At 37.9% G+C, this 26,806-nt stretch overlaps 2 protein-coding genes across 3 annotated transcripts in view; both read right to left on the reverse strand.

Annotated features, from left to right (window-relative positions):
* Positions 1–9,396, reverse strand: part of LOC123540326 (uncharacterized) — a 123,755-nt gene extending 114,359 nt beyond the window's left edge. Inside the window, exon 1 of the mRNA XM_053526995.1 lies at positions 9,247–9,396. The gene's annotated coding sequence lies outside the window, so the exon portion shown is untranslated. The remainder of the gene's footprint in view (positions 1–9,246) is intronic.
* A 5,827-nt stretch (positions 9,397–15,223) lies between these two features.
* Positions 15,224–26,318, reverse strand: LOC123539904 (glycoprotein-N-acetylgalactosamine 3-beta-galactosyltransferase 1-like). 2 transcript variants are annotated; one of them, XM_053526997.1, is made up of 4 exons: positions 25,931–26,318; positions 20,944–21,009; positions 17,333–18,132; positions 15,224–16,707 (listed from the first exon to the last, which is right to left on the reverse strand). In XM_053526997.1, exons 1-4 carry the CDS (start codon positions 26,031–26,033, stop codon positions 16,513–16,515), a joined length of 1,164 nt encoding a protein of 387 aa, XP_053382972.1. In that variant the 5' UTR covers positions 26,034–26,318; the 3' UTR covers positions 15,224–16,512. The 2 variants fall into 2 exon arrangements, with proteins under 2 accessions (XP_053382972.1, XP_053382973.1); XM_053526998.1 differs by lacking the exons at positions 20,944–21,009; positions 25,931–26,318 and adding an exon at positions 18,637–18,847.
* Positions 26,319–26,806: the final 488 nt, after the last annotated feature.

Consider the following 26,806-nt stretch of genomic DNA (forward strand, 5'->3'; position numbering starts at 1 on the left):
AGCAGCGATTCTATCTGGATCTTCCAGATATCTGATGTTATTGTTTGGTAAAATTTACAACGCTATGATAGTCCAGATTAGCGTCACTGAAAAGTTACCACACTATTGACCCTTATATTTTGAAAATCGCACTGAACTGTGTTAAAAGCATAACGCGACGATGTTTTTGACCCAGCCGAGTAGTCACTGGTGTAAAGATTTGACAAATTTAATGAACTCCATTTGAGTCACGGTCTGCACGTTCAAAATGACTTTTCAGAGCAAAGTCGACATGTATGCAACTTTTATCGCAAATGATTCATCTCACTTGAAAGTTAGTGGACAGACTAAGAGAAAAACGTTCAAAACCAGAATATCTTTGCTATATAAATGTCGTATTTAAGGGACGCTCAACGTCATCAGGCCATTAGCATGGTTGACGCCGGACTTTACGTTCGTGAAATTGGAAGTCGTATGGGCAGTTCTCACCTGACAATCATGAAACTGGTAAGGAGACATAATCAGACAGGGTCTGTGAGTGATATACCGCGCACAGGCCATAAAAAGGTGACGTCAATAATGTATAAAAAATAATGAGGTATATGTAAGTGGTAACTTTTCAGTGACGCCCAGTATATTTTTAAGCGAGTGTATTCAACTTATAACCGTCTAGGCAGGTTCAGTGTTAATAGGCTGAGTCTATTAAATCGTAACATTTAACAATTATTTAATATAACTGTATGTGAAATAGAAGATCCAGATTTGAACGAAATGGAGCAACTCCTTGTGCGAACTGTAAATTTGGTTGTTGTTAATAATTCGTGATGATAATTTCGATGATGACGATAATAAGAATGGCTATGATAAAGATGTACATAAAAATACATCGAAAAAGTGCAGATTTATTTGTGCATGAGGGGCCTCCGCGGCCGAGTGGTTAAGCTCGCCGACTTCAAATCACTTGCCCCTCATCGATGTGGGTTCGAGCCTCACTCGGGGCGTTGAATTCTTCATGTGAGGAAGCCATCCAGCTGGTTTACGGAAGGTAGGTGGTTCTACCCAGGTGCCCGCTCGTGATGAAATAATGCACGTAGGGGCACCTTGGGTCTTCCTCCGCCATTAAAGCTGGAAAGTCGCCATATGACCTATTATGTGTCGGTGCGACGTTAAATCCAAAACAAAAAAAAATTGTGCATGAAAAACAAATATTGTGCATTACACCACACAAGTACAAAGCAATCAAATGTCAAACTAGGTGACCATCAGCAAATGGTTGGCCTCTAGTTGCAGACGGCCTAAAAGGATAAAGGGTCTTTAAACGAAGGGATATATAGGGATATATAGAACCCATAGATATTCCAATATTTGACACAAATCGGACCACAAGTATTTTATTGACAAGTTGTGACCCATATTCGTTTGACTGTTTATCGCCTCTCGGAGATAATCAGTCAAATGCGAGTTCCAACTATGAAAAGTTGCTCAAGATAACACAAGGCGGTGTTCTTCAAAATGTGTTCACGGACTTGCGTCAGTCGTTAACCCCCTTTGTTGACAATTTTTTCTCTCTCGTCAGGTGACACTAATACCGCTCTCTACAGGATTTCAGACAAACTTAAAATCGAGTTTTATCTTATTTTTTCTTGATGTGCAGTAATTTTCACTTTTAGAACGGACGAGGTTTTTTTATTTGTTTATTTCTTAAATTAGCTAGATTTGATGGGTTAACGAAAATGCAAATAATGGTGACAAGTTATGATAAATATCTCCCAAAATGTATATCAGGATCGTATTATAGCGGAATGTCAAATAAACACATGTTTTCGCAATATATTTTCACATTACGCTATTAAAACACAAGTTCTTGTTTAACTTTTGTTTCCCTGGAGATGCTTTCGAACGACTTTGATTACATATGCAAACGTGTCATTTCCCCCATTACAGCAGTAAGTCGCAATTCCTCATCAAAAATATCAACAATTAAATCTTGAGCTTTAATGGCGTCGCGATTCCTCATCAATATTATATCCCCAATTAACTTTAATGGCGTTGACTAATATGTATATTCGGAATGCTAGTTAATTGTAATAATACTAATTAAATAAATAATTTAGTTACTCTAAAACTATTTAAAATACATGTATAGAGATATCTCTTTAAGGTTTAAACTTAAAGCTATGCGTTGCAAAACAGGTATAATTATAGTGACTAGAGAACACATTATTTGTTGCAAAGATAGTCTTAAAGTTACAAAACTACCTGTATAAGGCCTATCCGAAGACATATCTTTATCTTTGAAAGCTAGCACTTATAGATAAAGCAAATAACTCTTTTTGGTTCAAGAGCTATGCCTTTCGTGGCTTTAAAAAGATATCTTCTTAATTTTAGAATGATACAATTTTGCTAGGAGAGATATCTTAAATTAAGAACTGTCGGTGTAAGTAAAAAGACATATTTTTAAATCAGACAAAGTCTGACTCTTGTATTTTATTATCTCTATTTCAAAGGAAGATATCTGTTTAAAAAGAGCTATCAACCATACAACATAGATAGCTTTTTCAGAATAGAGCTTTCTCCCTTACTATAGAGATATCGCCATGAAATAAACTTTTCCTATAGTCACAGGATAAATAGTTAAACGGCATATCACGAGTGACAGTGATATATAGACCACCACAAAAACTAGATGCCCACGGACAACATTTCGAGCCCGCCAGCTGTCAAAAGAACTAATATTTATGGTACTATTTGGCGGCGACAGAACTGATTGCGGCAAACATTTCTGCCAAGTTATTTAAGAACATCTCTATCCGTGGCTAAGTTACAGTCCAGACAAGAGAAACTGCATCAACTTTTGATTTTTGACCCCTAAGTGTGACTTTGACCTTTCAACTACTTACGCCTGACAGACTGTCTCATTGAGACAAACAATTATGCCAAGTTATTTAAGAAACCCTCAATCTATGGTTGAGTTATAGCCCGGGCAAAGAAAACAGCACCAAATTTTGACCTTTGACCTCTTAGTATGACCTTGACCTTTAAGCTACCAATTTGGTTGTTGCACATGACACATCATCTTATAGAGGCAAACATTTGTGCCAAAGTATTTAAGAAGCTCTCAAACTATGGCTGAGTTACTGCCCGGACAAGCAAAACAACAGCGAGTTTTGAACTTTGACCTCAAAGTATGACATTGACCTTTAAGCTACACTTCTGGTTCTTGCACGCGACACAGTATCATTGAAATAAACATATGCGCCAAGTTATTTAAGAATCCCTTGATCCATGGATAAGTTACAGCCCGGACAAACTCGAACGGACGGACGCACGCACGCACGGCCGGGCGGACGCACGCACATACACCTAACCGCCAGAGTGACAACTATGTCGAGCTCACCGCCAGCAGGCTCGACAAAAACGGTTTAAAAACTAGTGTGCTTCCAGAGGAAGTGTTTCTCGGGCAGATATGCTACAGTTGATAAAGACATCATCATTGTGGGAGACATAAATTTCCATCTCGATGTTCCATCAGATCGAAATGCTGTCAGATTTACAAGTGTACGTCAGCCATATGGTACGCATCAACATGTGAATAGATCTACCCATGCCCGCGGTCATACATGAGATGTTGTTATAACCAGGGATGACAGCAAAATAATATCAGGTGTCGAAGTCATCGATCCAGGGCTTTCTGACAATACTGGTAATATGTCACAAGACCATTATGCAAGTCACTGACTTCAACGAATGTGCCATAAAACCAGCTCCGGTGCGGAAGACATCTCAGCGTTCCTTGAACTAAATACATTTCCAGAAGGCACAGACGCGAATCACCTAGTGAGTGCATATTCAAGGGGATTATTCTTACTGATAGGTAAATATGCTCCCCTACGCACAAAAACTATTGTTTTCGACCTAACTGCTCATGGTTAAACAAATCATACACAGGTCCAAACAAATCCTGTGAAATTGATCGACTTTTGAAGACTCTTTCCGTTGATAACAAATTTCATATATACACCAGTGGAATTAGGTTATGTACCAAAAGAGTTTAAAAGTGTGACGACAGAAACTCTGCTTCAGAAACCAGATCATGGACCAAATATTCTCAAAAACTACAGGCCTGAGTCTAATCTCCCTTTTATTTCGAAAATCTTAGAAAAGGTTGTAGATGCACGTCTTGAGTGGCATAAGCTTAAAGAAGGATTGTAGTCTGCTTACAGACATGTCGGCTTTGACAAAGGTATAAAATGACATCGTCTTATCTTTTGACCAAAATTCTGTAAAAAGTCCTCGTCCTACTCAATCTTTCTGCAGTTTTCGACACGACTGATCACCAAACACTGTTACACCGACTCGAACATCATTTTGGAGTTACAGACCAAGCACGTGCATGGATAAATATCTTAGTGACCGCTGTTAAACTGTATGCGTAAATGGTGAGCTGTCGACGCCTATATTGATGAAGTACAGTGTGTCCCACGGCTCAGTACTTAGTCCAAAGAACTATAGCATATAAAGTTATAAACTAAACCCGTTGGTGCAATATGCAGACGTCATGGACTGCTTCATCATGTCTACGCCGATGACTCTCAATTATACGTGTCCTTCAAGCCGATAGAAGTTGTGGCTAGAAGTGAGGTTTTGCGCCGCGTTGGGAGTTTTCTGGCTGTAATTGTCTCGTAGATGCATTGCAACAAAATGAAGCTCAATGCTGGTAAAACGAAGGTAATGTTATTAACAAGTAATCATAACTCCAAACACATTGAGGACGTCTCGGTAAAGGCCGATGACTTTGTGATAAAATCCACAAAACGTGTTAGAAACCTTGATGTAGTATTTGACAATAATATGGATATGAAACAAAAAGTCAACTCCATGTGCCGGACTGGATACGCACAACTACGCACAATAAGTCGCATCAGGCGGTATCTTACCAGTGATGTCACAATGCAGCCTAGTTACCTCAAAGACTACTGTAATGCCTTGGTAAGCGGTATTCCAAACAACACTTTTGACAAGTTGCAACATATCCAGAACACAGCAGCTCGAGTTATCACTTTGGCGCCGCGTCGCAATAATATAACACCGGTATTAGTTAAAACATATTTATTCCCAAAATAGAGTACATTATATTTATACGTATGACATACTGTAGTGAAGACAAAACAGGAAAGAATAAGAATGGAAGACAAGTCTTATTGAATTCTTCTCCTTTGTGGACAAAATATAACTGTATGGGCATATCGAGCTTTAATCTGTAATGGGGCTAGGAATATAGGCTTAAGATATGAAAAAATAAATATATGAAAAAATAAATTTAAAAAAAAAATTAATAAATCGCTGTGAATGTAAAAAATGGAAAGGGGACAATGTATATGGTAGAAGGAAAGTATTCACATAAATGTAGGGATTAGAACAAGTCAAAGGTAGAATAGAAGAGAGAAAGTGGGAAGAAATGGGAATGTCACCGGTATTGGTTGCCAGTGAAATACAGGGTGCAGTAAAAGGTTATGACCCACACTTTTAAGGCTGTACACGATCAGTCCCTTGCATATATAAGGGATATGATAGAAGTGTATAAACCGCACAACACACTCTGCCACTGGTTATGCCAAAGAATAAAACCGTGGTGCATGGCAATCCGAGCTTTTCGTTCACTGCTCCAAAGCTTTGGAACTCCCTCCTGTCATCAGGGAAGCTCACTCACAAGCTGATTTCAAAAGCCTGATAAAAACCCACTTCTTTGTGCATCATTTCGTAAACTGACAAATACATGTTTCTTTTTGTATCACATCGTAGAACAGTATTTCATCCTAGGGTCATTTAAATATTTTTAAATATGTGTATATGTTTGTCTTGTTTTTATCTATCTATACATTTTTTTTGTGTTGAATGTGTAATTGTTTGTATTGTATTGTTTAAGATTTATTCTTTAAAGCATTTTTGAAGGTGTACATGTGCATGAAATGAGTAATACTGATTGTGCTAAGCTAAATCTTCAATTCAAATACAATGAATAGGAGGATAACCTTTCTCTATGGTTTGAAGCTATGTTTTAGAAAACTTGATTATTAGTCTACCTTTTATAAAATACCAAAGAAATGCCAAAAGAAGCCACCCCTTGTGTATGAAGAGAAGCTAGTAATAAATCATATAATCACCAGGTGAATCGATTTCAGAAAACAATAACACTACAATGTGCTACATGATTTGAACATTTATTGTGGCTATTACGCAATGTTTACTGCCAGCGTGTACCCCTATGATTTTTTGGTTTGTATTTTTCTCGCAACAATTGTACCGGCCTGAAATGGTGTTGAATCCGAGATATAGGAGTAAGTCTGCCTTCGGTACTAGAATATAGGAGTAACTCTGCCTCCGGTACTGGAATATAGGAGTAAGTCTGCCTTCGGTACTGGAATATAGGTGTAAATTTGCTTTCGGTACTGCTCTCGGTGTTGGAATATAGGTGTAAGTCTGCTTTCGGTAGAGGAATATAGGTCTAAGTCTACCTTTGGTACAACTAAGCCTTCGATACAGGAATATAGAAGTAACTCTATTTTAAGTGTACATTGAATAGGAGGAAACAAAATTCCGTTTTGACTTGTTCTGAGTCTTTATTGTGTTTTCAGGCGCGTAGGAAGGCTTAAAGAAAGTGGATTCACCAAAAAGGCGAGGGGTATGGCGATCGCTTAGGTCCCCATCGGGTCCAAGGCAGAGCCCTGGGGGGGGGGGGGGGCAGGGGAGCACCCCCCCCCCCGGCGAAAAAATGGTTTGCAGAAAATTATATAATATCCAATCTCTTATTGTTGATATCACCGATTAAAATTTTACAATTTATGGTAGCTCTAATTAAAGAAACCTTATAAACCAATACGAATTTTAAGCCATATATAACCCAATTTTAGACCATGATTTTTAAAATTAGGAGACAAAAATTCGCAGCCACTTTACATTTCGGCAGAGATGGTCATCGGTTTTTACTAAATTATTTTTAACATTAATTTTAGAACAGAATTTTAAAGATATTTTGGTACAAATAAAAGTCGGAAATCCGAGTCTTTATGTTTCCATTTTTCGGCAAAGGCCGACTCTGCTTTTATCAAAATTTACCAATTTTATCGAATTTTACTCAATTTTAGCAAATTTTAAACAGTATAATCTTCAATCTAAATAGAACTAATTTAAATGGTCTCAAAATAACTTTTTGAATGACACAATTAAGAACATTACAAAATAAACAAAAAAAGTTAGGCCAGCATTCCTTTGAGTATGTGTTAGGGACCTATGGTGGCATACAAGCGCACGGTCCGGGACACCGGCTACCATAGGAAAGTCCAGTAGTGATGATGTTCCAGTAGTGATGATGTACACACCGCAAAATTTAGGCGTTACTTACACAGTGATAGTGTATTCATTATTTAATATTATCACCTGAAACTTTCAGCACCGCTAGAAAATTTAAGGCAATTTTGATAAGATAATAGCAGAATGTTAAGCAAAAATAAATAGAAACAACCAATTTTTTTTATAAAATTACCTGTAAAATTTCATACAGCGCGATCGTAAATAGCTATTTCGTTTTTATAGTAAATAAATGTAATACAATCATTACGGGCAGAAGATATCAAAAACAGAATGGAAAAATCTTTAATAACTAAAAAATGGCAGCAACTTAAAAACATAGAGTGAACAGTGTTGTCAAACAAATTTCGGTTAAATTACCTATAGCTGCATCGTGCGTGTAAAGTTTATAGCGGATTTTAATAAGTTTTAAATAAATCTTTGTTCTTAATTATTATGTTGTTTTTAAAGATAAAAAGTAGGGTATAGACAGTCCATGGGCGTGGCAGTTGTCCCATTGGATATATTGTGTGTAAGTCAGGAAGGGAAACCTTGGGAATCCTTGTGAATGAATTCGTAAATTAATAACTTTCAGTAAACAGTATCAAAACATTTTTGTTACATCTAATTGAAATTTGGAACTCTGGAAAGTAACACCTAAAACATTAAAAAAAAAAAACAACAACAAAAAAAAAAACAATAATACCACCACCAATATCCCGAAGGGTACATTATCGCAGAGGGATCGATCCCGATTTTCGTCGCTTCGCGCAGGATCGATTCCCTATCAATTTAAAGGTAGATTTGGAATAAAAACAACACTGCCCCATATTTGTAATGATGTACAAGACGTTGTGGTTCGGACAAGTTATATGGACACTTATTAGGCACAAGGAAAAGGTGTTTTCCTACAAAAAAATTCGAAGTCAGATGTGCCGGAAGTACATCTTTTTTAATGCATGTATATCGCATGTTGCCGTAGACGGATCGATCCCGATTTTCGTCGCTTGCAAGAAATTACAATTTATATGCAGGCCGTAGCGACTACTGAGGCAACCGAGGCACTTACCTCGGTCAATTTTTCTGCCTCATCTGCCTCAGTCAATTGTTCTGCCTCCTCTGCCTCGGTCGATTTTTCCTTCCTCAGTTGCCTCGGTCGATTTTTTGCAAAGCGACTATTTTTGGTATCCAGGTTTTGTTTTGCCTTAGCTGCATGAATTACCAGCCGTTTTTCAAGAATCTGATCTCGGTTTGGAAAGTACTATTCGAATAGATGTGTTATAAAAACTATGGAAAAAAACTATATCTACCACGTCACAACTGTGTGACGTATGTGAGATATGTCAGTATCGTACTACGGTTGTTCAAAGTGCGCATTTCAGATTAGTGTTTTTAATATTCCCCAGGCTCGGCATCATCCGAAAATACCAGCCTGTAGAGGTCACTCCCGGGTGCGTAGCGTGGCACACTCACTCTGCTCATTGCGCTAAGTAACATTTGCAATCAAAGCTTAAAAATGGGGGGTAAAATATCGAAAGATCAGGCGAGTGTACGAAGCTAGTGCCAGTGTTTGCGCATATATTAGTAAACTGTATTTTTGTAGATTTGTAAATTTCAGAAGTAAATACAAGGCTGTAGCTTGACTACTTTGTTTGATCTTAAATACCACATACCTCTATCTTCTCCCCTCAATAAAAACTGTTACTAATCATTGCGTAAATTATTTCATCTATTTCGGACTCCTACTTACGAGGACATGTTTAAAAAAAAAAATAAGATCTCGATTTTTCAGTCGTTCAATTAAAATGTTCCATTTTTTTGATGTTATTTATAAGCTAGTTCAGTGAGTGATAAAACATTCGGTCTCATATGAATATCTGAAACTATGGGATACGGTCAAAATAAATGTTTTATATTTACCTTAGGCAGATTTTGGTACTCCAGATCCTACAGCTTAGTAAATATTACACAATTGTTACTTATAATAATTTCTATTATAGTCGCGCACTTTAATTTCATTGTAAATGTTCAGCGTGCTCAAATGTAGATGATACCGTACTGGTTTAAGTCAAAATAAGTTTTACCACTATTGCAAAAAGTGGATGACAGATAAACATAATTTGATATCCTCTCATGACACTTTCATCATTCAGACACGTCAATGAAGAAATTTTAGTAATCTTCAAAAGATTTATCAGATATAATAGCGGTCAAAATATGTTTAAATGTGTAAAAATGACAGTATATCATATCAGATACATTTGTAATAATACTCGAAACATTGCGGCTAAATGCAAAAAAATAGTTTTTACAATACAATAGAAAATTGCTTTTAAATGTAAATAGCGAAATGAATGCTGCAAAGTAAGTATTTTGCGTTTCAGTTGCTTGGATCACATTACTATGTTATAATGTACATAAGCTGCAGCGTCATTGCATTTGTAAAACAAAATGAGAAAAAAAACTGTTGACAGCTGCTTTCTAATGATATTAAGAGACAGAAACATCTTGTTGCAAGTTTATACTTACCATTCCTTCAAAATTGTACGAGTATTTTATACTAATAAAAAATTATGATACTAGAATAGCTGCTTAATTAATACCTGTAGGTGACCGCTACGGCAGGATGTATTGTATACCTCTATCGCAGTTTAACATTAAATGCGTGACAAAAAGTCTCTTTGAATCTTTATTTCATCTTACACCTCATCTCTTCAGCCTTTAAATTTTATTTATTGATTTTCTTTTTTTTCTTCTTATATTTTTATTGTCGAAAAAATGAAGATATGTCTGTGCGTATGTTAGTATGTTGAGTTACGTGCCTGCCATGTGCATTATAAATCTACTCCGGTCATACTGGCCAGTTGCTTTCAGAAGAAGTTACAAGTTCTATTTCTTTTCCTAGAAACTTCACCCTTTGGGAGATTCAACTGACCTGCACAAAGGGAAGTGGATTCCCTTTTCACATCCTCCCGCTATATAGTTTCAGAATTGGTTGCGCTACGCCTTGACCCCCTATATATGTAATAAAATAGGCGTGTTAAAAGGTACCAAATAGCTATTACCAAACATTCACAAGGATTGCATTTTTTATTCTTGTAACATTCGGATCCCGAATTGAAATTCGCGCTCTTCGCATCGTCATTTCGTACTTGGGCACTTACAACCGAAGCAAAAAAATCCACAAGAAAAGTTTACATTCTACGTTTTCTGGCGATTTTATGTTTAATTTTCTACAATATAAATTCTTTTTTTTCCCCAAACCTAATCTGTTTTCAAAGCATGGTTAAGATTCAAAATAAACCGACGCATTTGTTGGTGCCAAAAGCACAATCACTTGAAACTTAATTATTTATCATTTTAGTTTAAATCGTATGTATTTCATTTTATCAAATATCATTGATGTATGGTGGCTGATTTCTGCCATTTCGTGTTTTCGTGTCGGCGGTGCGAAAACACAACAACACGAAAACACGAAAACTCGTCAAATACCTAATTTGTCGAGTTTTCGTGTTGACGTGTCGGCGGGGCGAAAACACGAAAACACGACAAATTTTACGCGATAACTTGACGTTTAAAGGGCGCCGACACGACAGATCTATCTGTCGAGTTTTCGTGTTGGCGGGTATAAATTTGTCGTGTCGGCGCCCTTTATTTGTCGTGTTTTCGTGTCGGCGTGGTGAAAACACGACAACACGAAAACTCGACAAATTAGGTATTTGTCGTGTTTTCGTGTTGTCGTGTGTGTATTCGCCCCGCCGACATGAAGACACGAAAACACGACAAATACATTATTTGTCGAGTTTTCGTGTTGTCGTGTTTTCGCCCCGTCGATTCGAAAACACGAAAACTCTACAAATTAGGTATTTGTCGATTTTTTGGTGTTGTCGTGTTTTCGCCCCGCCGACACGAAAACACGACAACACGAAAACACGACAAATTCTTTTCAGACATCTCTTATAAAATGTAGAGTAATACGAAGTGTGTGTATAATTGACCTGGTTCCAGAAATATTTCACTTGGTGCGGGAAGCGACAACAGTTAAAGAATGAAGGTGGCATCGGTTAGCCGAGTGGGGTTAGGTAGGGAAAGGGATAAACCCTCATGTTAGATGGGTCAGAGCGTATCTGCCTTTAAATGTTTGAAATATTTGTATAAAATGGTGGCCTCTGTTGCATTTTTGAGCCCACATTTTGAGGTATGGGGGTTGGGTATTTCGTGTGAATAAGTTAATTTTCATTGAGGCTCACGCATATACGTAATTATTTTTCTGTTTGTACAGGCTCGGATCCTGGGCAGGGGCCGATGGCCGTGCCATGCCGCAATCCAAACCGAAACCTCAACCCCCAAAGTGACCTGTACTCGTCATAGTTGCACCAACCCAACTATTTTGGCAAAGGAATATTTTTTAGACCCAAAAATGCAACAGAGGCCATCATTTCATTCCTATATTTCAAAAATGTCCGTGAGGATACCCTCTGACCCCTAAAACGGAGAGCATGACCCCCTAACGTATCTCAAAAGTTGGAAAAATATGCAGCAGTGACCACCATTTTATACCTATATTTACAAGGCAGTCTGAAAGACAGCTAAATCCCCCGCCACTGCTATGGATAGTGAATGGGTAAAACCTTTGATTTTAGCTGTGACCTTGACCTTGAACTGACACGGCTGACTCATGAATTCTGCACAACGTCTTGATGAGGTGATCATTTGACCAAAGTTTCATGAAAATCCTTCAAGGGGTTTAGGAGATACAGAGCTGAAACCTTTGACCTTCAGTTGTGACCTTGACTTTGAGTTGACATGTCTGTCTCATGAGTTCTTGATGAGGTGATCATTTGACCAAAGTTTGATGAAAATCCTTCAAGGGGTTAAGGAGATACAGAGTGGACACCAAATGGAAGGCTCAAACCTTCGACCCAAAGTTGTGACCTTGACCTTGAGCTGGCATGGTTGACTCATCGTCTTGATGAGGTAATCATTTGACCCAGGTTTTATAAAATTCCTTCAAGGGGTTTAGGAGATATAGGGTGGACACGAAATGGAAGGCTAAAACCTTTGACCTTCAGTTGTGACCTTGACCTTGAGCTGACATGGCTGACTCATAAGTTCTGCACATCGCCTTGATTAGGTGATCGTTTGACCCAAGTTTGATGAAAATCCTTCAAGGGGTTTAGGAGATATAGAGCGGACACAAAATGGAAGGTTCAAACCTTTGACCCTAAGTTGTGACCTTGACCTTGAGCCGGCATGACTGACTCATGGGTTCTGCACATCGTCTTGATGAGGTGATCATTTGACCCAAGTTTTATAAAATTCCTTCAAGGGGTTTAAGAGATATAGAGCGGACACAAAATGGAAGGCTCAAACCTTTGACCTTGAGTTGTGACCTTGACCTTGAGCCGGCATGGCTGACTCATGGGTTCTGCACATCGTCTTGATGAGGTGATCATTTGACCCAAGTTTCACGAAATTCCTTCAAGGGGTTTAGGAGATATAGAGCGGACACAAAATGGCAGGCTCAAACCTTTGACCTTGAGTTGTGACCTTGACCTCGAACCGACAAGGCTGACTCATGGGTTCTGCACATCGTCTTGATGAGGTGATCATTTGACCCAAGTTTCATGAAAATCCTTCAAGGGGTTTAGGAGATATGGACCGGACACGAATTTGTTACGGACGGAAGGACGGAAGTACGGAAGGACGGACGGAAGGACGGACGGACGGAAGGACGGACGCAGACCATTCCTATAATCCCTCCGCCACGGCGGGGGATTAAAAAATGACAAGGGAAAGACCCTGTGACTCCACTGTAAGGAGGGGGTTAACCGTACCTCAAAATTTGCAGCAGAAGCCAACATTTTATATATGTATTTCAAACATTTAAAGGTAGACAGGCCCTGATCAACCTACACAACTCGGCTCGCCGATGCCGCCTTCATTCTTTAACTGTTGCCGCTCCCCGCACCTCAATGAAATATTTCTGGAACCGGTTCAGTAATACATACACTTCGTATGCTTAAAACGATAACTGAGATCTGACATATTATTGTACTGTTTTATAATCTCAAATCTCCTAATGCAGATTTAATGAATATAAATAAATTTCGAATTGGCTGTTCGTTTGAATAGAAAGAGAAATGCTTCTAAAACCCTTTACCACTGGCTTCAGAATAACTCTACATTTTATAAGAGATGTCTAAAAAGAATTTGTCATGTTTTCGTATCGGCGGGGCGAAAACACGACAACACGAAAACTCGACAAATACCTTATTTGTCGAGTTTTCGTGTTTCGTGTCGGCGGGGCGAAAACACGACAACATGAAAACTCGACAAATAATGTATTTGTCGTGTTTCCGTGTTGTCGTGTCGGCGGGGCGAAAACATGACAACACGAAAACACGACAAATACCTAATTTGTCGAGTTTTCGTGTTGTCGTGTTTTCGCCCCGCCGACACGAAAACTCGACAAATACAGGGCGCCGACACGACAAATTTATACCCGCCAACACGAAAACTCGACAGATAAATCTGTCGTGTCGGCGCCATTTAAACGTCGAATTTTCGCGTTAAATTTGTCGTGTTTTCGCCCCGCCGACACGACAACTCGACAAATTAGGTATTTGTCGTGTCTTTGTGTTGTCGTGTTTTCGCCCCGCCGACACGACAACACGAAATGGCAGAAATCAGCCACCATGTTGATGGGACAACGGTGCGGTTTATTTTCACTAATTTTGAAGAATATCAAGCGCTAAGTTGCTGTCGAAGCATTATATGCAGACGATAGGTAATGCAGTGGGGTTATGTGGTTTCATGATCAATTGATGAAACTTCATTTATGCAGTATTCATCAATTAATATCTATTTGAATGTTCTTTTCAGCCTAATGAGGTTTAACTCTAATTTAACGTCACAAATAATGTATTGATGATTTGTTACGCATTTTGCTCTTATCTTTGTTGTGAGTTATAATGATTTCCACCTTGTCATTGTATAAAAGAAGAACTTTTTTTAGAGAAAACTAATGTCCTTTTCAGCATGAGAGAAACATTAGACGGAACTTTATAAGGAAAATGGTTTGAACATTTTTACATTTAATTTTACTCGAAGAAGCTTCATCAAAAAGAATATTCTTCATACACCTCCCAAAAAGTAGGTCTTGTGACCTCCATCGCCAGAGAGACACATTTTAAACGAACCACAAATCGGTATAAGTACCCGGGGTAGATCGCGGAGTAAAAGGGTAATGTTTTTTTTTCTTTTAATTATAACAACAGCGCAACAAAGTGTGTTTTTATCAAATATCCTACTTCTCTTGGGGGATCCCCCTCAAACCCTCCTATGGAGGAGTGTGGGACACAACCTCCCTAACTAACCCCTCTGACTGTTGTCGCTTTGCCTTACCATTCAAATTTACCAAACAACCATGAACGCGCGTACTCAATTGCCTTGGTAAAATTTAGTATCTCGCTACGGCCATGGGCATGTTCTAAAACTAACACCCGGGCATTGAATTTAGGCCCCTTTTATCATATATAGTACACTAATTACAATTTGGAACACATCCAGTCTAGATCTAGGATAAAGATGTAAAAAAGAAATTAAAAAATAAAATGGCAAAATTATGTGGATTCACGGGCGTACTAGCGTATAGGTAACTACGCGCCTGGTTTTAGATATATTTTCGTTTACATTTCGAATACAATATAGTGGACGCAACTAGTCTCGTGTCTTTGAGAAAATCTAAGTTTGACTTCTATAGAAAACACATTAGAGGAAAATGAAATCAAAGTTGAAAATAAATAACCTTGTTGCCATTCTAAAGGCTACTCTTGTTTAGGATCCTGTTTTAGCAATCCTGATGTTGCGAACTTTGTCGAAAACGAAAAAGAAAGTCAATGTAGCATTCGTTTATTCGCTTCTTTGTTACGAACAATGTGTGGTAATGTTTAATTATAATTATGGTCAATGAAAAATATACATCAAAAATTTCAGTGAAGTAAAATGATAGCGATCATCACGCGTCTTTCACATACAGTCACACTTTCAAAAATAACATGTTTACTTGAGGTATCTGTTGATCTGAGCATTTCAAAAGTGAACAACTATACTTAAACAAAACAGTAACCCGCCACTTGCAGTTTGCATATATCTTAAAAATTACTGAAAGTAATTATCATATACATTGTGAATAATATTTCAAAATGCCAGACATATCTAATCATACAAAGGTATAATTTTATTTATTCCACCATACCACAATTTTAAAAACTCAGAAAATATACGTGGTGAATACCATTTATGAGATTACAGAAGTGCCCGTTTTTCATTTCCTATGGAAAAATAGGTTAAAAATCACACAAACAGCGACGTAATCTGAACGACAAACGTTGATTCTATTCAAGAGCAAATCACTAAATGAGATATATTATTTCGATTCTAACACGTTGCAAACAATTATTAAGCACATCCCTGACGATATCCATCAAATAAAGCCAGTTTTCCGTTGGTTTCTTGGTGAACCAGACTAGTTTAAAATCCAAGCACCTGAACAATGGACCGTGGCAAATTAGACGACACACCACAAAAAGACCTGATTGGTTTCATTGTTACATGGACAGTGAAATATTTTGATAAAAGTTATACCGGGTTTCATTTATGCGAGTAGTAATGAACGGACGTCTTGTATGAATATGACGTCATAATTGGCGCGATAATGTTCTCTTACTGGTCCGCGCGTCAATCGCTGTTTATCACGGAAGATACAGAGATTGAACTTCTTCTTTGTTTAATTGGCAGACAAATCGAGCCATGTTAGAATAATTTGTAAATGCTAGACTTTTCAAAAAAAAAAAGGACTGAAATAGATCTAGTAAAATGAGTAAATAACATGATTACATGTATATTGTTTGACTTTGTTTCAATTTGGAAATGTTATCAAGAACTTTATTATTATTTTAAGCGTATACTATACTTTCAGCATTTTTCTAGATATGGACAATCTAGCGAATGGCGAGTTTTGCCGTTGTGTTTAATATGCATCAACTTATGACACTATTTCTTGCATTTTTCAAACATAGTTGTCGTTCTTTCACTTTCGTTGAATTTCAGGAGCGACAACTCTTAATATTTCCTCAACTATGTTTCAAAACATTTCATTTGTCCGCTCTTGAAATTTAGATTTTAAGCAGACGTTTTCATCGTAGGTATGCCATTTGGTAGTTGCCGGACGGCGCCATATTTGAAGAACTGTGAGAAACTTCCGGCCATCTTACGGCCATAAACTGTGGTCTTGTAGAGTAGATGGTCAAACACTAACATATCTTGCGTCGACATTCGGTGAAAACTTATACTTAGCTGACTACAACACTCAGAACCCTAAAAATACACAGAACAAATATTGAATCAGTTAATGCACTGACGTTACGCACAAGACTGGTGCCTATGTGAAAGCGCCATTTCTTAGACTAAAAACAGAATTATATTACTGACTCCGGTATATATCGGAGTCTACCACAATTTGAAGGATTAGTATCTTTCATTTATATATATTGTAAAGTAATCCTAACCCTAACCTTTAGTCAGAATATTATACATATTATACACTAAATACGTGGGTACATGCAAATATTTGCGTGTTTTGTCGTGCGCTCCGAGGATAGTGATTTTGTGACATGCGCAGAACGACTGCACCAAATCTGTAAGCTGAGGCCTAATTCTGTCTAGTATATATAAGCTTAAAATGTAAAACGAACGCTATGCTAGAATAGCGTTAACTTATATAACATCTGCAGAATCCTTGCCCTCGCCCTCGCCCTAAAAGACTCTGGATCAAGCCAGTTCCTTGTCATGACACGAAGATACATGCAATGTTTAAATATAACAGATATTATTATATAACAGTTTCATTATCATGAAAAAAATTAAATAAAGGGAAGCAATTAGATACGCACTCTACTTGTTTTAATAAATGAATTTTCTCCCTTCTCTTACGACAACTTACCCCTTTTGGTTTATTTCTTGAATAATAGTACAGCCATTGAGGCGGAGGTCCAGGAATGTAGTCATGAATTCTATCTGGATGAAATGTTTCCCGTTCAAATTTATCAACAGAGTTATAAATAATAACACCTGATTTAATAGCACAGCGGCCAACTTCGAGATCCTCAAAACTTCCACTTTCTCTGCAAGTTCCTTTGCTTTGTATCCCCTTTTCGACCAATAATTTAAGTCCCGCCTTATTGAATATATACCCCGCCCCTCCACTCATATAAGGTGAATCATACCACGACGGTTCTAGCTGGTACCCGAGGTAAGATGGTTTCTTTTTGTCTAAACCCTTTAGTAAATGTCTGAGATTTTCCATAATCATGTATGTATCATCGTCTGCTTTTAGGAACCAATCAAAGTTATTTAATTCCGTGAGGTATAGATACTGAAGAACTTCCCTTGACTTTTCTGTCAAGTTTTGATATCCTTCCGGTGTGTCAATGAATATGACGTCACCGATAGATATTGTCGCGAAATTGTCACCATTCGCTGTTGTATATTCTTTCCGCTTTCCAGCACTGAGATCAATTGTCACTTTCTGCATTGCTGGGGTGACCGGCATCCCAGGCACCGGTGGAAGTGTAGTTTCATCACCGTAAGCGGAAGCAAAGAATACGTGCTTGTTACATCTTGGTGCCCACGTGAAGTTGACACCGGCTGCTTTTGTTACTACCCCAGTTTTCGTCGTGAGAATCCAGCAGAAAATCTGAACTTCATGGAATAGTTTTCTGGCCTCTGAGTCATCCACGTAAACTGCAAAGTAAACCTCATGATTATGGAGAAATAATATGTATGATTTTTGACGGGAACAGCTCGGGCCGAAAGTTGGAAAAAGTAGTACTGCTGTAATAGACTATATGGGTATGTTTATTTTTTCTCGTATTACTTGCTACAATTTTCATCACGTGAAATTTAGAGATATCTTACTCGATATTCCGACTAAGTTACTCTAAATTTCGGATTAGATCTATAGATCTCAAAATTTTGACTTAGTAATCTCTAAATTTCGAGTTAATAAATAGAGAGCACCTGACGGCACTAATGCCGTTCCTTACAATTCTTTCTTTTTTCCATTAAAGCAAACTTTTAATTAAGTCAATTTTCTCTTAAAATGAGATAGCTGAATGCACCCTTCGAACAAAGTAATAAGCAAGACATTAATGAAACATTGTTTAGAAACAAACAAGACCATATGCTCCAAGAGATGATAGTATCCAAATAAAAGCCAATTCGGCCCTTTTAACATAACCAGTTTACCTTTTTTTAAATTGAGGAACATATTTCTATCTTGTGTAACCACCTAATAAATTTAATAAAGTCTGAAGAGTGGTTGTTTTTATCCAAAATGGAGCACTTTTTCACGAGCCTTGGAATTAAACCTGTCGGTTATACAATTACCAATATACCATGCATCCTATAACAAAATTTGTAAAACTGAACAAACACAATAATCTACTAAACATTTACATCTTTACTTAATTACCTAGAACTTTAACAGTGTGGTATATCTCCTCCTGAAATATTTTGCTATCTTTAAGGCGTGGATGTTTTGCTTCACATATTTTTCACGTATATTTTACATGATGAATTATGTTCGCACGATTAAGATTTATTTTGCTTTTTTTCCTGGAATGCATTTACGTTCGCCCACTTGTGAACAGTATGCCAAGTCACTCGGCACTGTTATCTTATTCCTTTATATGTACGGGAAAATCCCTACTTTACAAGAGAGATTTTTAGCACGAACCTATCAGACCGATGAAAAGAACTTGCTATATGTAGGAGCTGTTTTTTCCGCTTTGGGTACATAGCAGAAACACGAGATTGAAATCTTAAGAGCAAGCTGGTCTATGTTAAGAGGATAGGTTTAGCACAGGTACGGCACAGGTACGGCTATATCGCTTAACTCAATGTAACCAGACCATAGATGGAAATAACCACTAGTAGCCTAAACGTCAGCAATAGACTCCATACTACGCATAAACAAAAATGTTTAGGCCTTTTATCTCACTTCCGCACTTCCGGTGAGCTGTGACCGCGTCGTGCATTGTCCATTCTCGTCAAAAATTTAGACTGTTAATATTCCTGTGTACACAGTTTTGACCCAAAGTTAACGAATATTTGTCAGATTGTTTCCTTAATAAAATATCGTACCACTTTTCAAATGGGTTATCTAGTTCAAAAGTTAAGTCACAAGGTCAGGTCAAATGATAATAAAAACTCTTTTACAAAGTCTAAGTCAAGGTCAAAAATTGGTTATACGAGATAAAAAGATATAGCTCACTAAGTCAAATCATAGAATAACCTTGTTTACACTTGTACACACATTCATAGTTTTTTTTTCTCTGTATAAACTTAAGGCGAAGTTTGAAACTACGTCATTTGTTTATAAAATGTCACAATTTAACCCTGGTATTAATAAAACCTGGTCAGCATGTTTGTTTAAATGAAATCTATGTAAGGTGTTTAACTAAACTAGGTCACTAGGTCAAATCATAACAAAACCTTTTAAAGCCCAAAAGATCACGTTTTCAGCTAAGTCATCCTGAAACTTTGGTAAAATGTTTGTCTTCATAAAATTTAGTTCAAGCTCGTAACTTGGTTGTCTGATAACAAAAACAGGTCACAAGGTTTAAATTTTCAAAAGAAAAAAAAACCCATAAGCACTCTTTAAGCTAAATAGGTGAAATTTTCTGTTTGATCTTCATGAATCATGGCCAATGAATCCAGATCAAGTTTGAAAATGATTCATCTGCGGTCAGAAACTAGGTCACTAGAACAAGTTTCATACCTTAAAAGGCACATTTTTATACTTCATGAAAGCTTGTCAGAACATTTAGTTCTATAGAATCTGGGTCAAGCTGACCATATTTCATCTGGAGTCAAAATTTAGGTCAAGTCATTGAAAAACTTGGTTACCACTCTTAGAGTTGACTTTTTCTACCAGATAAGCAAAAATTAACCTTCGTTACTATCTTGTTTGCAAAATATCTCATTTCAAACTTCAAAGCAATATCCATGTTTGTCAATCCTAAATTTATACATCATGAATGGATTTCCATTGAGGGTTAGGAGTATATCTTCCAAACACAGAAATATTTGATAAACGAACAACATCTTAACCAACAATCAACCTGACCATTACATGTTCTGCCTTAAAAAGTTGCCTCCCTTTAAAATGAATACAATTTGTAAAGAAATGAAAATAAACAATTGTTGAAAACTACGTTCAACCTAGTTATGTGAAATTTCAACACTGGAGCATTATTGCAAATGCAGCGAAACGAAGATATGTAACAGTTCTTTGAAAATGGTAAGTTTTTAAAGGCGCTGAACTTTCCGAAAGTGTGACCCTTTTCCGGAGTTCAATGTATAATGTTTTATCTACGCTAGCTACATCGTTGGATAATCTCAGTAGGCAACAGGTGTCTAAAGAATAAAAAAAATAATAAAAAAATGTATTTGCAAAACAAGTAGGGGATATTGGGTGAGTTTTTCTCTTCGTGCTTCTAACATGAAATCAATTGCTGACTCCTGATTTTTTTTTATATAAACACAACTTACTTTCGCCGTCTGCCAATGGTACGCCATCCGAACTTGGTTCGAATACGGTAAAAGAAGGGGATATTTCTGAAAAAGATATAAAGTATGCTGTATCACCTATGCATTTTCATTAAACAGATATATATCGCTTAAGATATCCGAAGCACATTTGGTGTGCATTTCTACAAATTGTAGTTTCTAGCCAAGTGTTATGTTGAAAAGCGCTTTTGGACTGGTTGATAACATGTAAGGAACAATATCTAACCGAATAATGTCCTTAATAAACAGATCCAATCATCCTTTAGTGCATGTGTGCGTAAATCATGGGTAAAGCGGAAATTATTTCACTCCTGGTATGTCTATTACACAAAACAAGACACTTTTATGCATATACTCGCATTTATTTGAGGACGAAGGTAGTATCGCGCCGACCTTTTCTTGAAATGTGTCAATATGAGAGTATCTGACTTCAGCTGATCTGTATTTAAATGCATACTATTCAACAACACTTTTTTGTTTTCAAATTTTTGAAGCAATTGTATAAACGTAGAAAAAGGATTGTGAATGAAGTATGCCTATGCCAAGGTTCATTTACTGGTTCAAGTTTTGTCTGCTCGGTATGAGCTTTCTTCTGAGCTGTCCATAACTTGCAACGTTTCAAATAATCATTTTTTCAACACATTATTGAAGCCGAAAGTTTTTCACATAGTATTATACATTCTCATAACTATACGTATGCAGTCACTTTTGACCAGTGAACAGTTCAAACATATAATAGCCCATAAAGCTCCTAAGACAAAATTTACATGTACCGAGCATATAAAGGTTTGTTACCTAAATGGTGCAAACTGTCAAAATAATTTTTATATTTGATATATTGCTAACGTAATAAGTAAGCACAGCTAGTGCTTGATTCCTTTTTCATTGTGTCATTGCTATAATTATAGTTGAATTGCTGTAAATAATAGGACTTGGTTTATTTGTGGCTGATTTGGGTTCATTGTGTCGGTAGCTGGATCCTAGTATCACACATTATGTTATATACAATAGTTAAAGGAACCAGATATATTTGTTAGAACAAACTATGCTATGTACGAACTTGGACCAATCAGATACAAGTTCAATAAATAGCACCAATCAAAGCTCACATCTGCTAAGGTATAAATAGGTAGATGGATGACAGAGGGATCATTCTGTGTTCAGCGATAGAAGAAGACACATCGAGGATTCAACTAATAATTTATCCCAGTACCTTGATAAGTAAGTTATTGCAACTACACCGTCAGGGCGGACAAGTTATTAAAAAAAAGACGTTTGAAGTTCAAAGACTAAAGAAGAGTTGCAGAATTTCATCAAGGTTTCGAGCTATAGGGCCAGTGCATAGGAGGTTACCTTAAGGGTAGTTGAATGCTATAGTCGATAGCAAATATAGGCTGAGCATCGGAAAGCTGAGGCAGAGGCATAGGTTTTGGTGATACACTTAGACAGTAGGTGGGTTCCAGCTTATAGACTAGGTTCAGTGTTATTGGCGAAGTACAGCCAAGGCATCGGGGTTACACCTATACTGTAGTTGAATGCTCTATGTGATAGCATATAAGCGCTGAGCATCCAGGAGTCAGTGCAAACATATAGAGTTGTAGTTTTAATTAAAAAGACATATGCTGAGCATCTATGCGATAGGACTCGTATGTTGTTGATTCAAACACATTGTCTGACGGGAACTTCGACGAAAAGACCAGTTAAATATAGTATTTCCAGCCTATAGGAGTTTGAGCTGATTTCATTAGTTGAAGGTTGATAGGTGAAACATTGAGTGATGTTTGCCTGATCCCTGAAATTATCTGATGTTCGTCCATCGCTCAGCGAAGATGACCATGACATCATGCTCTATGTAGTTGCCTGGGTTCGGTGTGTCCGAAAGTGACTCTTCAGGCCAATCCGGGCGGGCACCTGTGTTCAGTGTCTGTAGTTGAGGTGCTCGTTGACCTCATCTTGCGAAGCGTACGTCTACTCTTGCACTCCTCCAACCGTGCTGTCTCTGCGTTTCTGGCTCCTGTTGATATTGCTGTTTTCCATGCTGTGCGGTCCTTCGCCAATTCCTCCCATGTGTCTGTGTCAAATCCAAGTGACTTCAGGGATGCTTTCAGACTGTCTTTGAAGCATTTCCGCTGACCACCTAAGGACCTAGTCCCAGCAGTTAGCTCACCCAGCAGAAGTTGTTTGGGGATACTTGTATCTGGCATGCGGCAGATGTGACCAATCAAACGTACTTGCGATTGCTGGAGGATGACATATATCGAGGGGAGTTTAGCTCGAGTGAGTACATCAGTGTCTGGGATTTTGTCTTGCCACTTGATATTCATCAGCTTGCGAAAGCAGGTCAAGTGAAAGTGGTTCAGTCGTCTGGCGTGTCTGGCATAAACTGCCCATGTTTCACAAGCATATAGCATTGTTGTGATCACGACAGCCCTGTAGACACTTATCTTTGTTTCGAGATGTATGCCGCGACGTTTCCATACTGTGGGTTGTAGTCTCCCAAATGCAGCACTGGCTTTTGCTATACGATAGTTGATTTCATCATCTATGTGAACTGCTTTCGACAGGGTGCTACCAAGGTAAGTAAACTTGTCGACGGCTTGCAGCTTAGCATCGTTCACATGTATGCTGGGTTCGACAAATGGCTTGCCTGCTGCGGGTTTGTGAAGCACTTCGGTCTTCTTTGTGCTTATGGTAAGCCCGAAGTTGTCACATACCCTGGAGAATTGGTTGACATAGTGCTGTCTGGCTCTGTTGTTGCATTGATGGCACAGTCGTCGGCAAACAGCAGATCACGGATAATGGATTCCTTCAGCCTTGTGACAGCTTTCAGTCGCCGCAGATTGAAGAGTTTGCCATCAGTTCGGTATCTGATGCCTACACCTGGGTCTTCGTGATTGAAGGCATCGGTCAGCATAGCGGAGAACATCATGCTGAATAAAGTAGGGGCCAACACACAACCTTGCTTGACTCCGTTGCTCACAGGAAAGTCATTGGATGTTTCTCCATCGTCTAGCACTCGTGCCATCATACCATCGTGGAACTGACGAACTAAAGCGATGAAGCGATTAGGGCATCCAAACTTGGCCATGGTTTTCCACAGACCTTCTCTGCTTACAGTGTCAAATGCCTTGGTCAGGTCAATGAACGTTGTGTATAAGACCTGGTGCTGTTCCTGGCATTTCTCTTGATGTTGACGGGCTGCAAACACCGTATCGACAGTCCCGCGGTTTGCGCGGAAGCCACATTGGCTCTCTGGTAGTAGACCAACTTCTAGATTATCTAGCTCGTAATTAAAATCATTTACGAATCATTTACGCAAGGTAAAAGGAAAATTTTATATATGACATATTTGGTCCCACCAGCTATACGTTTTAACCAAGGACATTCTACATCGTTTGTCTGCTAGTCTAAGACAAAGTCACCTTAGCGATTGGACCCATGTCATTGTTCAAGATACTAAAGGCGAAGGCACTTCCCTGGGTTATATAACTCGTATCCTGACACAAACCCGTTTTTGAGCATCATTTTAGTTATACAGTCATCGGTACAAATTTGTTCTCTCACCAGAATCGGGCAACTTCATCCAAGAATTATGGAGAACAAATAGCCTTAAACATTAGACAATAAGGGAGAACATACCCACAAGCTGGTATATCATATAAATCTACAAGCCCTGGCTTAGAAATCTCTTGTGCTTCATCTGCGGAGCTAACTGTGGGCACAGTTTACCGATACCATGCTGCATGTTAATATCATTTTTGAAAGGACGATAAAATAAGATTTTATTTCAGTTTTATTTTAATGTATTATGTGTAAATAGGAAAAGACTTAAAGCGAAACCATAACGTTTAAAGATAAGATTTCTAATTAGCTCATACAGAAAGAATGGCAGTTCAATCAAGAGTCACGTTTCTCTAAATAGAGCATGCTGTTTTTAGACTTGTGCTGACCCTGTTCAAATCATTTTTTAAACATCTCGTATCGTTAAGATATCTTGACATAATTATTTAACTGGTTAACATGGCTTCAATTTTATTGGTTAAAGTAATTCGTATGCGGACGTCGAAATAATCAGCAAATCAAGCATGGTTTGCTGGCGTACCGATGAAAGTATAGTGGTATCAGGTGTGTGATGAGAAATTAGAGCACGGTTCGCGGTTGGTAAGCGGGAGAGATATCCACAAAATAGCTTTTCTATCGTGTGCAATTGTAAATTTAAGCATACCTCTACATTACCAATGGGAGAATTTAAACATGGTTGTGAAACACAGCAAAAACTAGAGAACATGATGGCATCCTTCAGTCGACGTCGACTTTGGTGTTGTCAATTTATATATTTGTAGTAACAGCTACACATACGTACAAAGAGAGGAAAATCAGTTTACATGTTGGCATCCTTCAGTCGACGACGACTTTGGTGTTGTCAATTTATATATTTGTAGTAACAGCTACACATACGTACAAAGGGAGGAAAATCAGTTTACATGTTGGCATCCTTCAGTCGACGACGAATTTGGTGTTGTCAGTTTATATATTTGTAGTAACAGCTACACATACGTACAAAGAGAGGAATCAATGGTTCAAAGCATAATGTGCACGCGTATATATACATTATGTATAGCAGACATCACTTGTAACTAAGGATTCGTAAAATATAATGCACGATACCTGGAGGACCGGCCCGAATCCCAGTTACGAGTGGTTTCTTTGACTTTCGTGTTATCATTTATGAACGCGGGTTTTAATGCATGGTATTTTAACATCTCCGAATTTTAGCACAGATTTTGCAAGTGTAGACGAAAGCCATGAAACAAGAATGTCTAAAAACACTAATTCAGCATACTTCGGCAATGGTTTTTAGGAATGGAATTCCACCAATACTGACACTCTTTTACAGTGTTGCAATAACACGTGCGAAGTTTAAATACATCCATTGCATGGATTTTACATAAAGAATACATATACTTACTTTGATTGCTGACGGAGAGGTACACAGTTATACAAATTATGAAAACAAGGACGATAACTGCAGCGAAATATTTGACAAGATATCCTCTTCCACTCTGCATCATGATTGTGCAGATTTTGATCAAACTTGACACGTGACTTAAATTCCATTAACATGCATTACTGTTCACCTTTCCACAGTTTGGTCGTTAGATTTGAATTACTCCAACAAATCTCACAATGAACACATTTTAATGTTTTATCCAGTCATTGCTGCGAAGCGTGCATAGTAAATTTTCTGTTTAGTAAAGTACTTAATCGTAAATTGAAAGGTTAAGAAATAAAATTTTATCTCAGCTGTGATAATCACAACAAATTTGTAAACTTTTTACTCATTTGAACAGCTGGTCAGGAACTCCGTCTTTATGTAGTTCATATATGGCCGATAAGCTGACAGGGGTCTGGAGATAACGGAACCAAACTACAATTACGTCAAATTTATTTTAAGTTTCTATAGTTTTCCATACATGAGCTTATCTCTGAATATACAAAACTGTTTCCGCGTTCTGAACTGTGGTATTTTCATTCGTGCACCCCCGTGGGTTAGCTAATCGTATTAAAAGCCTAATACTCAATAGTCGCGCTGTATGGCTTTAAGGTAACGTGCTGTGTGACTTTAAGTCTTTAAGGGAATGCGCTGGGAATGCGCTGGGAACGCGCTGTATGGCTTTAAAGGAACGCGCTGTGTGGCTTTAAAGGAACGCGCTGTGTGGCTTTAAGGGAACGCGCTGTATGGCTTTAAGGAAACGCACTCAATGGCTTTAAGGGAACGCGCTGTATGGCTTTAAGGGAACGCGCTGTGTGGCTTTAAGGAAACGCACTCAATAGCTTTAAGGGA

The sequence above is a fragment of the Mercenaria mercenaria genome, chromosome 16, assembly GCF_021730395.1.
Source record: "Mercenaria mercenaria strain notata chromosome 16, MADL_Memer_1, whole genome shotgun sequence".
Lineage (NCBI taxonomy): Eukaryota > Metazoa > Mollusca > Bivalvia > Venerida > Veneridae > Mercenaria > Mercenaria mercenaria.